The sequence below is a fragment of the Parasteatoda tepidariorum genome, chromosome 1 (assembly GCF_982258835.1).
Source record: "Parasteatoda tepidariorum strain Cologne lab strain chromosome 1, Ptep-v5.0, whole genome shotgun sequence".
In the NCBI taxonomy this organism is placed as follows: domain Eukaryota; kingdom Metazoa; phylum Arthropoda; class Arachnida; order Araneae; family Theridiidae; genus Parasteatoda; species Parasteatoda tepidariorum.
The window spans coordinates 27,700,469-27,718,334 of NC_141755.1; the positions used below are offsets into that span (position 1 = coordinate 27,700,469).

Sequence of the window (17,866 nt, forward strand, 5' to 3'; positions counted from 1 at the left end):
AAAAATTTGATATCATATATTATTAAGTCAACTGATCTCAGAATTAATTCATCAACTTTATCATTTAATAACTACATTTTAAAACAATTATCAAATGCAACTTTGATGTTTTTATCTTAGTGTTAGTCCTTAAATTGGAACTGAAATGAGAATGTTGCTCTATTCTTTGCTACCATGGTAATGTGATATTCCCTTAAACCACAGAACATAAATTTATAAAAATGAACGCGTTCTATGTTCAAATGACATGCTGGATTAGAAAAATTAAATAACATACCAATAGAATAAGTTTAGGGATATATTTTTTTAAATGTTCTGTAAATTAGAAGCAAATATTTAAAATGCTCAAAATTATAATTTTCATTAATTAATTAATTAAAAACAAATTGACTGATGAACGTTGATAATTAAGAATTGACTTTTTAATTACTGTAATTGTTATTAATCAAATGATATTAAACAAAATTGAACCCCAATTAGAAAGCATTATCTTATAGAAAAGATATCGATTTTAAAAAATTGGAAAAAAATATATAAAAAGAATCTAAAGAAATTTATTTTGAAATTTTAAAAAATCAATAAAAAAACTGAAGTAAATGTCGTTGTGCAATAGTTCCTTTATTCTTAAAAATTCAGAAAAATTTCATTTTTTTTCTTTCTGATTTAAAATCTAGATCAGGTGCACAAAAAATAATGTAACAGTCAACAAGAAATTTAAAAACAGATATTACAAAAATATCAAAATTGTTTTTTTTATTATTTACATAAAAATACATTATATACATTGAAAAAAATGATCACCATACCTGAGAAAGTATTAAAATACATCTAATACAACACTGGTCTGAAATAACAAAAAGTCATAATTTGATATCAATATATAAATATTAATATTTGAATTGAAATCAGCTCACACACATCGGAGGTAACCATTTCATACGATCATTTATCAGAAAAAAAAAAGAATAATAAATACAGTATACTCTCAATATATCGAAAAACCTTGTTATTTTTTCCCCTTGGCATTATATATCAGCCTAATGTTAATTTAAATTCCTATGCCAAAGAGTTTATACTAAAACCTTATTATGATAAATTTTCTTCAATATAGAAAAGGAATTTTTTTGGAAAAATTACAATATAAGTTTAATGTAAACCGTTTTCTATTTAATGCATAATTATTTTTGTCCTTACCTTTTAAAATTAAAATTGTTGTATTTACACTTTTGGTCAACTATCATTACATATAAAATTATTTAGTAGTTATTCTTATGTTTCATGACTTTACTTTTTAGAGTAGCATTCTAGAATATATTTTTCTAGTTTTTAGAACATATTTAGTTCTGAACTTGTTATCTCAAAAACTCGCCACCACGAAAATCTTTTAATCTTCCTTCAACTTTGAGATATTGAGAGTATACGGCATTTGATCAGATTTAGAATGTTAAAGAAAACTTAGGTCGAGGAAATTAAGTACTAACTATTTTTTCACCACATAAAATATTATGGAATGGAAATGCATAAGAATGTTAGTTTTTCTTTTTAATTTTGGTCTAAAAATGTCACAGTTTGAATAATTTGCTACTTTTAAGCTTTTTAAAATTGGTTTGTTTAGTGTAATCAATTTCTTTTCTTTTGAGCAAACTGGGAGAGCTGTTGTTATCTTCAGAGAAACAGATGCCCTTCTTAGATGTACTTTCTGGTGACAAAGCAGAAGGCTCAACCATAGAACAGGTGCCCTGAAATATATGGATAAAATATTTAGGTAACAATATTATGATATTGATCATAATAGATTTTCTCAGAATAATTTTATCTTTGTTTATTAAATACATATATTCTTTTGTTTTCATCATCAGCTATTATAACTTTTGATTTGATCTTAGGAGTCATTCCCACTATATCCTACACACAGTAGCAAACGTATAAAAACTATATGTAAGAAGAATTGCTCACAACTGATCAAATTGCATTTCCATGCAAGGACATAGAAGAATCAGAGGCAGTAAGAACAGCTCCTTATGATGAATTTCGATTGTTTTAGAATATCTTATGTAATAAACACCAAACCCTTTTAGAATGTTTAAAGTTTAAACAATAAACATAGTACTGGCATAAAATAGAGATATGTAGACATAACTTTATTTGGATCAAGAGTAACATTGAAAAGATTTAGTGACTTGGCTAGCATTTTCATTATTAGGTGCAACAGTTCTTGATGTAATCAAAAGTTTGATATTCTGTTTAAGATAATGGTAATATTTTTATGATAATGAATTTTTTTAATAGCTGAAATTCCATTGAAATTAAGCTATATGATATAAGGCAATTTATTAATGTTCAGTTTCATATGGAAGTAAATTTTGTTTTTCAAATTTTATATGCAGCCTACACTTGCTTGAATATCGACTGCAGTTATTTTATGAAATAAAAAACTTAAACAAGGATTTATAGTTAATTTTATTACTCTTTCTATTGACATTTTTGGGATTTCTGTGACTTTTCACAAAACTTGTATAATTACAATCTTGTCGCATAATTTTAAGAATTATTAATTTGACAGAGGTATCATAGAAAATATTATGGAATTTATTTGAATATGGTAGAAAATGTATTTTACTATGAATCATTTTTAAGTTCACACATTTTATTATAAAATAGACTTCAGGATTGAAACTAACTTGACAAACAACATTAATAAGGGTTTAAGAATATTTCAACAAACATTTTTTTATTTAAGATTATGAATATTTCAAATTTTAGATCTGTTAAAAGAATAGTTTGAAGTTTGATTTAATGGTCACTGCCTGTGAAAAGTAAGTATCCTTTAGTACCAACTTTGTTTTATGAAGCCAGCTTCTATGCATCAAAACCAATTCTCCTTATGCTAAACAATAGAAAAACTGTGGGCAAAAGGAAACATTTGGTACAATTATACCAAAGGACTAAATTATAAGAATAAATGGGAAGTAAAACAAATGAATAAAAAATAAGTGCCAGTTCTTCATGTATACTTTATATTTGTTAGTAAGAAGCATACCAGCCAACTTTTACGCATTTGGCTTTTACGCATTTGGCGTAATGTTTAATTTCTATATTTAAAGTGGTCGTAAAATGAACGCTTTCTATATATTCCTTTCATTTATAAGCTTAATTTATAATCTTTTTGAGCACCACTATTTTTAAAAAAATCAAGCATATACATAAATATGTATTGCTTTCGTAGTAATTCGCATGAGCTTTTTCAAAATACAGAATATGTTTCTGCCTAAAATTGTAATTTGAATTCCGTTTTACTACCACTTGGGAAAATCATGCTCAAAAGGATTAAAAGTTGGCAGGTATGAAGAAGTATCATAAAAGCTTTATTAGAAAACAAAATCAGTTAATATCAATGCTGATTAAGGTTATGAACTTAATTATAAAGACCATAACATGAATCAGTGACTGCTCTCTACACGAAGAAAAATTTAATTCAAAATTCCTTGAAGAACTGTTAAAACAAACTTTTTGAAATTTTAGCATTCAGGTGAGTTGTTCTTTTTTAAATCACAGAAATGAATTGGACTAGGCATAAAACTTAACACAGAGAGTTTTAGCCTGCAAACTTTTCACAAAAAATGCATACACAGTCATATTTTACATTATGAGATTATAGAGAAAAAAAGTTGAACTTGTTTTTTTGAAATGTGTAATGAAAGAATTTGTTAATAAATGTTAAAAAAGCCTTTGTAAGACAATGCAGTGGCGAGAATAACTTGGAATACGATGCAGCTTCTAGAAAATTATTCTAATAATCAATGAATGTGAATAATCGTTGCATTATGCGTTATGTGTGACATACATTGAGCAATTGCAGAATAATGGCACAAAGTTTAATCACAAAAACTTACATGCCATTTCGTTTCAGCATTAATAAAAATTATATTAGTTGATTTTGAACATTTTTTAATCTATTTTTGATCATTTCAGCCAATTCTGATATGATTACTGCATCTCCCTGATCCCTACATTCTCATTATACACTTTAGTAACAAACAATAATTGCAAATAAACCTCCACTTACTTCTTTATTATTGTTTACATTTTCAATAGGAATTTCATTAACACCAAATTTATTTTGAAGAACAGCAATAATAATTTTAATATGATTAAATTCAACATATTCAGGACACAACTGCTTGATAGGAGTAAGTCTGCTTACATCTGAAAAGAAGAACAACTGTCATAAATGGTAAAATACACACAATTTGAGTAAGAATATATATATATATATATATATATATATATATATATATATATATATATATATATATATATATATATATATATATATATATATATATATATATATATATATATATATATGAATATATATATATATATATATATATATATATATATATATATATATATATATATATATATATATATATATGAATATATATATATATATATATATATATATATATATATATATATATATATATATATATATATTGTTTTTGTTGTCAAGACAAGCTCAAGCCCTTTTGAAACTTCAATACAGTTAGTACTTTGTATAAAAATCTTAATAGTATTATGATTTTCGATACTCTAATTTTTTTTTAGCTTTCTTTGATTTACAATACCAATATTTTTATATAATTTGTTACATAGCAATGCATAGGTTAACTTACCTATGTTTATAATCTAATTTTAAAAATATTTTTAGAAAATATTGAATTCCTTAAAAAAGTTTCGTTTCAACAAACAATATCTTCTTTTAAGAAATTTCCATGTACTTTAAATTTAAAAATACTAATAAAAAATGGGTAGACTACATTTTTGTATAAACAGGGGCCTGCCTGGGTTTTTCTGAGAGATTTTGTGAAAATTTAGACATAATTTGTGAAAATTAAAAATTATATTAAAAAATCAACACAAAAAATGGTAAAAATATGGATTTATCGTTTCTTACGAGACACAAATGTAAAATTTTAAGAAAAAGTATTTTGTGAAACTACCGTTTTTCCTAAAGTTGAATTTGTGAAGGTACCACTAAATGGTAGTAAATTTGGTTTGGACAGACCCTTGATAAATAAATGAGATATAAAAATAACAGTTAAATCTCTTTAACTATCTATATGATAAAAAATTTAAATTAAAATTTTTTTTATTAACTTTTCCTATAAAAAAAAAGAGTAAAAATAAGGGAGTGAATACTGAGGATATTCCTGAGGAAGCTTGAAAGAAAAACAGCGTTATCCAGAACTGGGTACCAACTATTTTTATTGAGTCATAATAAATAAAAGTATTCAGTGCACTTGGTACATTTTTGCACTTAAATAAAACTAACGTTGATTAAATAGAGACTGAGGCTCGAAACAATAATTAACAAATGAACATTTTAAAATGTCCAATTAATTTCCTGATAAATGGTTATACATAACATAATATTTACAGAATAGTTATACATAAATAACACTTTTGATACTGAAATGAAAAAATATATATATATATATATATATAGCACAATGTGTGCAATTAAATTTTTAAAATACTCTTTATTTTTCTACAAATAAATAATCCAAAAAAAAATTTGTTTTGCATATGTAAAAAGAGAATACTTTTTTCCACTTAATGTAGTTTCACTTCCAAACATATTATTAAAGGAAATAAATACATTACTCATTTCTCCTTTAATTAATTTTGTTTTATTTCTTATTTAAATCCTAAATTGATATACTTATTTGAAACTTGCAATAAAAGGAAATTTGATTATAATCTGATTTGAATTTGATACACATTGAAAATTGTATGTAATCTGATTTAATTGAATTAAAATCAGATTGACAATATTGAATAAGATAAGTAACAACAGTGAAGGTATTAAGATTGATGAATTGCCTAAATTGTTAATTAGAAGAAAAAAAAACATGATAGGAAACAGCATTTTGCAACTTTATGCATGACAACTACACATAGCAAATGTAAGCACACCAGACAAAAAATTAGTCACCCTTAGAGAAATCATGAAAAACATTGTTTAATAGCGTATAACACCGTCTCTGGATTCTATAACCGCATAGATTCGGTTAGGAAGTAAGTACACAAGGTTTTGCAGGCACGTCAAATCAAGTTTAAGCCACTCGCTGAGGGTTTGATCGCACAAATGCACCATATTATGTGGATGCTGATTTCGTTGTTTTACCCATTATTCCAATATGTCCCACAGATTTTCAACGGGGTTGAAGTCAGGTGATTTAGCAGACCAGTCGAAATGTAATTAAGTGTCTGAGTGTTCATAAAATCAGTCACATATCCTTTCAGCCCGAAGAAATTTTCTGTTGTCATCTTGAAAGATAGGAGTATCGAAAACACACTATTTATTAAGATATTGACTGAAAGACAACATCTAAGCATCCAGAATGTTCAAATAAGCATGTTGGTTCATGTTAGCGACCACCTCAGTGAGGGGGCCCAATCCATAATATAAAAAAAAAATGCTCCCAAATCATGACAGACCCACCTTCGGCTTGCAAAGGCAAAAACATGATTCGTCAGACCATATTACATTCTGCCAGTCAGCAACTGTCCCCATTCGGTGGCTTCTAGCCCACTGAAGTCGCGCCGCTTTATGTGTCTGTATGAGCAATGGTCTCTTACGAGATGTTCGACTCCAAATGTTAATTGTATGCAGCTCCCTTTGCAATTTTCTCTCACTAACCAGTTGGGATAGATCTTAATTTACTTACTGAAGCAATTCCTGCCAGATTTGAAAGCGATTTTGATTAAGAAGTCGTGAAACACGTCTCAATGCAAGATCTTTTTCCGACCACAATTCTGACATCGTCTTTCGTGACCGTATGTAATTACACTACTGCTTGTAGAGACGCTGAATAATCCGCATTGAAACACCAATAAATCCAGCAACTTCATTCACCATATGACCATGGGCATGGCCAAACACAATTGCCCCTTTATCACATCCTTACACTTACCCATATTTACACATAATTTCCGCTTGAAACAAAAATATCTCACTGATAGCTACTCGCCTTTGATCACGTTGAAGCAGTGTGTTTGCAGTTGAGCACGTCACTTGACCATGACGTCCTCAAACGAAGCCTAACGATTTATCGATGCTTGCGCACTAGGGTGACAAATTTTTTGTCCGGTGAGCTTATATTGTTTAAAATAGTAATAAATTCAATATGTCAACAACTTAATCGAGGTACTGACAATTATTTATCAGGTCCTAGTAAATAAAATCATTCAAGACACTTAGTATTTTAGCCTTAAAACAAAACTGAGGCTGATTGGAGAGGTTTAAAATGAACATACCAGAGTTGATGGGTGGTGATCGAATGACTTTCGAAACAATCTCAAATATTTCTTTCGTAATTCCCACATCTTTTAGAGTGACTGGCAAGCCAACTTTGATGGCTTCAATGAGGTGGTTAACCACAGTATTGGGAGATAAACCTCTCCTTTTAGCTACTTCGTTGATATCCTTTCCATCACCTCCATAAATCCTATACGTCTCCTCAGCTGTGCTACTCAACTGTTTCATAAGGGGATCAAGATCTTTTTTTGGCTACAAAACATACAGAATAACTTGATGAAATTATATGCGTTTTAAGTATAATACATAGTTTATATAGAACATTACTACTTAAGAAAACTTTTACAGCTGCATGAGTTATAAATAAATAAGATATATAAAGATGTATTAATGTATCTAAAGTGAAACATATTTAATTTAAAAGTGGTGCTCAACTTTTTTGCCAAAACAACAAACACAATTGATTGGTATAATTATATTTTTAAAGATATTGTGCAATTATTTTCTTACTTTCATAAATATGGATATTTGCACATTTAATTTTGCAAGAAAAATAAAATTTGATAAAGTTACTTGAAAGCTGTAAATAAATTAATGATTATAAAATTTCTAAAATAAAATATGAAAAAGCAGTGCGAGTGTTTCGTACCTACAAATTTTGCAGAAAGAAGCACTATTTATGCAGATAAAAACACCAATCTGAGCAAATGTTTAATGAAGATTAAAACAGATCGAAGATTATTGAGTTGATTATAATTAATTTATTTACTTACACCTTAATGATATAAAAAAAAACAGCGGTACTGGCCAGATTTTATGATTAAGTTTTACGTCTCCAAAAAATAATTAATGTTATTTATGTTATAAACATATTTATATTTTCAAAAACATTAATAAGCAATTTTGTGAATAAATTGCAATGCAGTAAAATGTTAATACAAAAATGGAAAGCTCTATTTAACTAAAAAAAAATTCGAGGGAAGTTTAAAAATGGATATATAAATTTTTTATTTTGAATACTCATCGCCACCACCTGAAGATTCTCGCCTTGCTGAGGAGCCACATTGCCCCCTTTAGGGCGATTGATTCTTAAACACTTTACCCTATTATCCAATCATCGCATATGTGGCCTTACCTCATCCTTGCATGTAATATTCTTCATTGGGTTTTCGTCCTCATACCTTTAATTTAATTTACTTTTACTTCATTATGGTCTACAAAACATTATTATGGTTAGCAAAAAGCATTATATCTTATTCTTTTACTCTTTTAAAACTTCTTAAGATTTTTTTTTCTTTTAAGATCATCCAGTTATCCTCATCTGATTTATTTAAGGTTCAACAATCACACCCACAAAAAACTATTGGTCTTGTACAGCTGCATTTTTTGTTTCACTGCTTCATTATTTTGATTTAAACAGGAATCACAATGTATACTGAATTAGTACATTGAAATTAAAAAATAATTTTTTTTTCTCTCCTTCCCAATGATTTAATTTTCCTTACTGCTTCCAGCAATCCAGATACAGTATCCCTTTGACATCAGGTTAACTATGGGAGATATTCCTATTAAATGTGGGCTAATTCTATCAAAAAGACTCCATGAAGGTAAGTTTACGTTATACTTTATCCGAAAGTTACCCTGTCTTCTGGGCTGGGCTGTACATAGAGGACTAGGCTGGATGACAAGGTTGAATTATGCAAACACTCTGATAATTGAACATCACATTTTTTAAACATAAAAAGAAAAACTAACAAAATACTTATTTTCATGATAATATATGATGAACAAGCAAAAATAATTTTTTATACCTCATTAGATGTGTTAGAAGTGGGTAAAACATCTGTTTCTAAGCCATTCTCTTCACAAAAACGCTTTACTAGTTCAGTCATGGCATTTCCAAACTTAGAAGCACGAGCAGAGGGTATACCTTCAATTTGACATAAAGATTGAACAGAAACAGGTCGATGGACAGCTATATCCACAAGATTTTTGTTGCTTAAGACCATGTAGGGTGCAATACCTTCCTCTTCGGCAATCTTATTTCTTAGAGCCATTAACTGCTTATAGAGGTCAACCTGAAAAATTGAAAGCTTTAGTATTTATACATTTTAAGAGTACATCGAAAAGTTAATAATGATATGAAAAGAAAAGATGTTAATAAGGTGACGAAAGGAAAATAAACCTGTAGTTGTTCTTCTCGCTCATCCACTGGTTCAGATGGAGGGACATCATCTTTGAACAGGTCATCAGCATTGATGTTATCTTCCATTGTATTCAATCCAGCTAAAGCTAATATCCTAAGGAGTGAAAATAAATAATAATGAAATTATTAAAAAAAAATCATGTAATGTATAAAATGTTAAATGTTGATAAAATTTGATTTTTTCAATTACAAAAAAATTGATAATTAATCTAAGCATTGTTAAAAAATTCTTATTGACTATTTATTGACCTTCCTAATCAGTGTAAGTAAGGATGTTTTAAGGTAAAAAATCTATGTCATGAGTAAAATGCTAAATTTGCATATAATTTGACTTTTTTTAATGACATAAAAATTGAATATTAACCTGCGCATTGCGGAGTGAAGCTTGTTATGGACCCTACTTCAATTTTCTAATTATATTTCTATAAAACAACTGTTTTCAGTTATTTGACCTCAGTAATAGATGTTAATAGTAAAATATCTTTATTACCCTGAGAAATATTAATACAAATAAAAATATTTCCATCTTTGCATTTTTGGAGGGACTATAATGACCCTTTTTTGCAATTTGCGTTAAAAAAGTCTTTATTACTTTCATTTCAATGCTACAGGTGATGTTTTTCATAATTATTAAAAAATGCTGTTACAAACACATATTAGAAAGTTATAATTTGAAGAAAAAAAAGGAGAACATATGAATAGGGAATTGAGAAAGGATCCATAATAAATCCAGAATATTTGTGAAGAATAACTTGGTAGCAATTTACATAATATTCTGTAATAATGAAAACATTATATTTACTTTAAGTGAAAAGCTATGTTTCAGTCAAATTACCTTGGATCAAATATTAATTATATATTATTATATATATATAAGAAAAATATTATTAATATTATTAAAAATATTATTTAATAATATTTATAAATATTATTAAATAAAGACAAGCATGATTTATCCTGCATCACATCAATGCAAAAGCTTTGCAGTGCATTGGTTGAAATTATTTTTTGCGTACTACTATATTTAAGAGCTAGAAAATATGTATACTTTTTGACAGGAGCAGGAGGAGCAATGATTTTCTTTGTAGTAACTGCCTTTGCCTCAGCCAGATTCATCAGTTCTGCATTCATTTCCAAAATAAGGGATTCATTTCCTGGAGAATATTTGGCTTTCTCCAACCACATTTTCGCTTTTGAAGTGATGTTAACTGTGCATCCTCCAAACATATTCGTTTTTCCTTTCGATTTTATCTGCACTTCTTGCAAATATTTCTCACATACTAATAAACGACCTGAAATAATAATAATAAAATCTATAATAAATGACTAAATAAAAGAATAGAAGAAGTTTCTAACATTTTTCTAATGTTAGGATCAAAACATTTCGACAGTCATGCTAAAATATCTCTTTACATTAAAAAAAATAAATAGATAAATAAATAAAAGAAAAAAAAAATAAATTAAAAAAATATCGCTGCCAACACAGTATAAAAAATTTTTGTCACACGAAATTCTCCCTTTTAAAACACAAAAACTAATAGTTGGAATAAAATGAATTTTTTCATGTTTTTATAAGAAATGTTTGAGGATTACTCTGATACGAAATTGTCATTGATCATTAAGACATTTTTTGTTGAGTTTTATTAAGGAGTTTTTTTTACCGTTCTTGCCCCTCATAATTTAGTTTGGCAAAAACTAGAATAAGAATTATGATTTTTTGAAACTATATATGCTATTATTGGAAGATGTACAGAGGCCTCCCTTTTTTTCAAAAAAAATTTTTTTTTTAATTCCTTTTTTTTTAAAATATTTATTAATTTTCTTTGTTACTGCTTTAAACAATGAATTTCTTACTTAGAATTCTAAAAACTTTACAAAAATGTGTATTTTTTTATGAGTGTTTTTGACTAATAAGATTGCTACACATTATGTCCTTTCTTCTTCTTTTTTTTTTTAAAATTAGACTTTGTTAAGGAATTCAACATAAATATTCATGAAAATTTATCTAGCATAGTTGGCAAAATGCAAATTTTTTCACTAAAGAAAAAATAAGGTTTATTTTGCAGACTGAAAGTGTTAATAAATTTTTTCCATTGTTTCCCTGAAATAAAATTAGATGACAAACCTTGCAAAATCAGCTGAAATAGAAGTTTGGAATATCTTATTTTGGAAAAGTTTTTGACACACTGAACTATTTAAATCTCAATCATTGCATTTTCTTGAATTCCAATACATTTTTTACTACCACCTTTCAATAACTTATTTTGCATTATTTTCACAAAATAAAATGTTGTTTTGACTAAAAATATTTTCCCTATTGAAAAATTTAAAAAACAGTGTTTTTTTTTAATAAGATTATTGATGGATTTTATTTTAATGAAAAACTAATAACTAAAATAATTTTAAAATAATAACTAAAAATAATAATTGAAAATAATAACTAAAAATTCAATTGTTTTGAACTACAAGTCTTTGAAGAATTAATTATTAATTTTAATGCTACAAAAGGCTTTATAGCTCATTTGAAATTCTATTAGTGATTACATTTTCCTAAACTAAAAGTTTTAAATTATCATTTTTATAAAATAAATATACACAAATATTCTTTTACTATAAAATTCATTACAACTTACACTGTGTAATGTTGATTAAAATTAATTTGTTTATTGAAAAATTGATGTTGATGAATTAAAAAGTAATTCATTGCATCTCATTTTGTTACAAAAGTAGATTTTAAAGCCACTAACAAGAATAATAGCGCCATTTTTGAGGAAATTATCTGAAATTCACTTATTTACAACTCATTAATAAAATAATTTTTTTTAAAATTACGTATTCCTAATTAATAAAATCATTCAACAAACAAAATGACTATTAATAAAAAAGGGGAATTAATGACAACAAAAAGAAAAGTTTTTTTTTTTACTGAACTCATTCTGCTTAATATTCCTTTTACTAAACCAAATAATTTATTGCAGCAAGTTCGACAAAAAGAGGTGATTTGTTCAAAACATTTCTCATTTGTACGAAAAAAAAAAAGAAAAAAAAAGGGGGAACTAGATTAAACAACTTATGAATTATATAATAAAGTAAAGCACATATAACATTTTTCTTAGCTTACATAATATTAGAATATCAATTTATCTAAATTGATATTCAAATATTATGTAAGCTAAAAAATCATAGAAAAAATTATATAATAAATTTATATTCAAAATATAAATTATATATCAATAGTAGTTATAAATATGCTTTTGCTGTAAAATATCCTCAGTAAAGTGATATTCGTGAAACATTTTTTTGTTTCAGACTCTACACAATGTACACAAAAAATGGATAAAACTTTACGCCATAAAAGCAGATAGAAAAAAAAAAAAAAAACAGACATACCAAAAGCTTTCCACCAATTCTCTGATATATGCCTAGTAAATGAAATAAAAATATATAAGTATTAATATATAATTTAAAAATGAGAAATAAATATTTATGAATATAATTTAACTTACTTTCCTTTCCCATAAAATGGAATTTGTTTCATCTGCGAAGTTACTCTTTGATTTGACTAAAATGAATGAAAGAAAAAAAAAAAGATTATTAAAACATACTTTTAATAGTAAAAAAGTACATTTCAGTTGCAGTAAGCATTTAAGCTAATTAAAACATATTCTGTTTTTTTTAAATACTTTTTAAGCTTTAAGAATAATATTTAAACTTTCTCTTCTATGCACAACTTTTCCATTAAACATCATGGAGAATTTGTTTCTTTAAGGCAAAATTGAAAATTTGGAAAAAGCCTAAACCAGAGCTCAAGTGGTAATTCACATAACCTATAGAAAGAATTTTATTAATCATAAGGAAATACCGTTTTGTCATTATCATCATTTCCCCCCCCCCCTTTTTTTTTATATATATATATTGATTAGTCAAATCAGCAAAATAAATAAATAAAAAGTTATATTTTTCTTTTTGTAAAATTAGAATCATTTTATTTTACATTTAAAAATTGTATGTGGTGAATTTTCAAGCATCTGAAATATGCATACATCAATTTTTAATTTAAAAAGAAAATTTTTTTTAACAACCTTCCTTATACATATTTCGAGAAATTTGTTCTGAACAAATAAAATGTGTTGAAAAAACAAAAATTTTTTAAGCATTAAAATTATACTGCAATTTTAAATAAATTTAAAAATGTACTAAAAAAATCAACAACACTGGAATTTGTAAGTACATTCTACCCTTCTGTCTACATCTGCCTCTAAATATAAAAGTAGTTTTTCTATGGTGATCTTTATAAATTAGAAACACCAACCCTTAACTTCCTAAAACAATGTATCTCATCATAGTGAAACCTCATCAAATTCTGCAAGAGTTTTATTTTTTTCCTTCCCAGTTGCTTGTCTCAACTGTAAAAACTGCATTTTAAATTTATTTTCCTTAAGATTAAATATATATAGCTTTTTAAGTTATAATTCAACTCTAAAAATAAAATTAATGGCCAGAAATATATTGCCTGAGTAAAAAAAACTGCTATTTCTTATTGTTTTAGAAATAAAAAATTTATGTCATTAATGAAAAATTTTATTTATTAGGTCTTTGTCATCAAAAATTGGATAAAGCTGTGTTGAAATGATGCCCAGGAAATTATAATGCCTGTAATTTTTTTGTTTTTAGTGCATTGAAATCATTTAGCAAACATATAAATATATTTTAATACTGACATATAACTCACAGTAATGCCATTAAAATTGAAGTTATAGTTTTATAATATTATAAATATAGAGCTTCTAGCAAATATTTTGAGTGCATAACTAGGTTTCAGCTCTATATTATGATTTTCTAAATATATAAATATACTAGTAATAGTATATACACTGGTAGTATAACCATAATAATTCACATTAAAACTTCATTAATAAATTTTAATTCACAACTGTAATAAAAGGTTATTTTTTTCTCTATGGTAATCAATATGTTTTGAGTATAGGAAAATTATGAGTTAATATTTATTTGCAATGTGGTATTTAAAGTATTATAATAATAACCATTCTATTGAATATAGATCATGGAACACTCAGAGTTTCCAAATTCATAAAATACCAAACCTGAACTGTGCTGGAAATAAAGTTTTTTATTTTTATATGTAGCAGATAATTTTTTAAGTTATTCAATGGAAGTGGTGATTTTTGAACAATATCATGAAAGTAGCTTGATAATCAAAAAATTAACAAATTAACCCAAAACTGATGAAATAAACACAATATGAATATTTTGAAGACTAAATGGCTAAGAAGAATGTAGACTAAAGCATTGTGTCATTGTAATGAAATGAAAAACCAAACATACCGATCCTCGAAGAATGTATATTGGAACTGCCAACCCAAAAGCACCACTAGTTGCCTAAATATATAAAAACAATATAATAATTAGTAAACCAATAAAATTTAGAAAACAAGTCTTATACTATGAACCATAAGTTATAAATATTTAACACAGAAAAGTTTTTTATTATCATGTGTAAAATAGATAATATTTGTACTTTTAAAAAGCTGTTGATTACAAGAAAAACTGCAAAAATTTTTATAATAAAAAACTAGATCGTTTTAAAAAACATTGATAGCATAACATTTATCGATTTTTAAAATTTAGTTAATAATTGAGAAAAAACTAAATGTTATAAATAGGTACTGAATTATAATATTACTAAGAAAATAAATAGTATTATCTTCACTTAGCACAGTGACAAATTGAAATTGTTTTGGATGAAAACTAATTTGCAAAACACTTCCAAAAATTCAGAGCATAAATAAATTTAGAGGCTACTCAAATATTGCATAAACATTTAAAGATGGAAAGAGGCTTCAAACTTGCTAATTTTTAAAGCTAAGCACAGAGGGTTTACAATCTCTTCATAATAAATAAGTTGGATATAAGGTTAGGCTTAGCTAAGGTGCATGATAGAGACATTTTTTTAAAATTTCTTTATTAACTTTAGTAAATACCTAATGCCTATAAAATAGCTCAAAAGTAATTCCTTTTTATTACCCTATATAGATTATAACCGGTATATGATTCGATTAGAACAAAAAAAAAAAAAATACCATAATGGCTTAGTGAGTATATGAATGACTTAGTGAGTATATTTAAAGGCATAACTAAAGTTTCACATATAGAGAGCAGTTTTTTTTTAATGGAAAACAAAATTTCTTAAAATAACTTGAATAATAAAATACTTGAAATAAGACATTAATTTTAACTTCATATAATAAAAATATAAAATATTTATTATATATTAATATAATAAATACTTAAAATATTCACACAAAAAAACCATTACACTTTTCTAGCTATTTTTGATCAAATTCAACAAAACATACTACATCCTAAGTGAAGCCTAGTTTGGATAGCCATGAACATTAACTCTTTATTTTAAAAACATATAAAATAAATATTTGTGTTTTTAAATACAATTAAAATATATTTATTACAATCATTTTTATTTTAAAAATAATATTCATGTACGTTTCTTAATGAAATATACACCAATTCTAGAATTATCTAAACTTTTACTCCATCATGGGAAAAGTGGGCATATCAAAACATGTTCTTTTGAAAGCACTACTGTAAGAAAACAATCAAACAAAATAAAATAAAAATTATGCTTCATATTTAATCTATATGGATTCAATGGATATAAAATGCACCAAAAGTTTCCTTAAAATAAATTTAATAGTTTAGTTTTAAAGTCTCCTTGAACGTTAACACTGATTGATTTTTACACAACTTTCCCCCACCTGACTCTATACTTATTATAAGGTTGTTCAATGTATTCACAATCTTTAATGGAAACCTATAAAGGATTGTAAAAAATTACAATCCATTGACCTCTGATGGATTACAGTTTTCTCATAAATAGTTTAAATAATATCTTTAGCTATTTCACAAGGAAGGCGTATTCAATCGCATAAAACCAAATTTTTAAGGAGAAAATAAAAATTTTCATTAGTACAAAAGAATAAACTTTTTAAGAATAACCAGATTCAACGATAAGATGTTGATAGTCCGTACACATTTCCATTGGCCCTCTTACATTTTTACATGTTCCTATATTTTTATTATGTAAGTAATTAAAAAGAGTTTAAATGAAAAATTACAATATAGAGATCGAATAATATTCACAACTGTAATGAAATATACTATTTTGTGACAAAAACACAGACCAAAACATGAAATCAAAACAGCATACCATCCCTACACGTTGATTGTTGGTCTGGAGGAACACTGAACAAATTGGTGGCCCAGGCCAAATTTTAGAGATATCAGGCCAACACAACACCCTTCATTACAAACCATATATATATATAGATTGAAAAATAATCTTCTTAAAAAATAATGCTGCAACAAAACTTAAAAGCCAATGTTTTAATAATATTACATAGCAATAAAACAGAATTTACCTCTACTACACTAAACAAGAGTTTTGCTTCTTCAGAAAAATCTTTTTTGTCATCTGCAATACATTGAGATGATGTACTATTTTGAGATGACATTTGTGCTCTTTTGATTCTGGGAAAAAATAATTGTAATACAATTAATATCATGTACTACAAATAAATACTAGTTACATAAGATGCAATACAATTTTCAAAAAAAATTTAAGAATAAATTTATTGGAAAAAGCAAATTTTTCTCATTTAACAAGTTTTTTTTAAATTTTGTTTCTAATATAAAAGAGAAAATTGTTCATCAAAACACAAATTGAATAAAATTATAATGTTGTTCTTTAGCAATGTTATTACATATTTTTACTAATTTTCCTTAAATGAATGCGATTGTTATAATATTATTGATACAAAAGAACTTACTTTTTCTTACAATTATCACAGCATTTATCACTTTGTTTCAAATTTGTTACAGATTCTCCTTGAAAATGAGATAGAAGCATTTTCCTTCGACATTGATTTGAGTTCAAATACTGCTGCATTTTGGATATCATATCTTGTTTATGAGCTAGAAACTTTTCACTTTTAATTTCTTTCAAGAAAAACCTGCAATAAAATTTTTTTTTACTGCAACAATATTGGTTTTTATATCACTGTTTGAGTAAAAAATAAGAAACATCTATAACAATAGCAATTCCCGCAAAGTAAAATGACTACCCATGTTTTTCAGCCATGAATGGCATTGCTTACCAATAAGATATGGCAAAAAGTTAAGTGTTTCTCTGGTTAACAAATTAAGTTAACAGTATTTCAAAACTTTGGCTACAAAATAACATCATATATTAATTGTCAGGATTTCCAAAAAATGAGATAATAAAAATTCGTAGATGA

General features: G+C 26.2%; 1 protein-coding gene across 4 annotated transcripts in view; it reads right to left on the reverse strand.

The window, feature by feature from the left end:
- Nucleotides 1-727: 727 nt before the first annotated feature.
- Nucleotides 728-17,866, reverse strand: part of LOC107436518 (bifunctional 3'-5' exonuclease/ATP-dependent helicase WRN) — a 49,667-nt gene continuing 32,528 nt past the window's right edge. For all 4 annotated transcript variants that reach the window (XM_087160761.1, XM_087160775.1, XM_087160766.1 and 1 more), the window contains exons 16-26: nt 17,399-17,581; nt 16,991-17,099; nt 14,880-14,933; nt 13,040-13,095; nt 12,924-12,955; nt 10,582-10,825; nt 9,513-9,627; nt 9,139-9,405; nt 7,327-7,579; nt 4,067-4,206; nt 728-1,739 (exon numbers count right to left, since the gene is read on the reverse strand). In XM_087160761.1, coding sequence (XP_087016887.1) covers nt 1,563-1,739; nt 4,067-4,206; nt 7,327-7,579; nt 9,139-9,405; nt 9,513-9,627; nt 10,582-10,825; nt 12,924-12,955; nt 13,040-13,095; nt 14,880-14,933; nt 16,991-17,099; nt 17,399-17,581 — 1,630 coding nt within the window. In that variant the 3' untranslated portion in view covers nt 728-1,562. The remainder of the gene's footprint in view (nt 1,740-4,066; nt 4,207-7,326; nt 7,580-9,138; nt 9,406-9,512; nt 9,628-10,581; nt 10,826-12,923; nt 12,956-13,039; nt 13,096-14,879; nt 14,934-16,990; nt 17,100-17,398; nt 17,582-17,866) is intronic.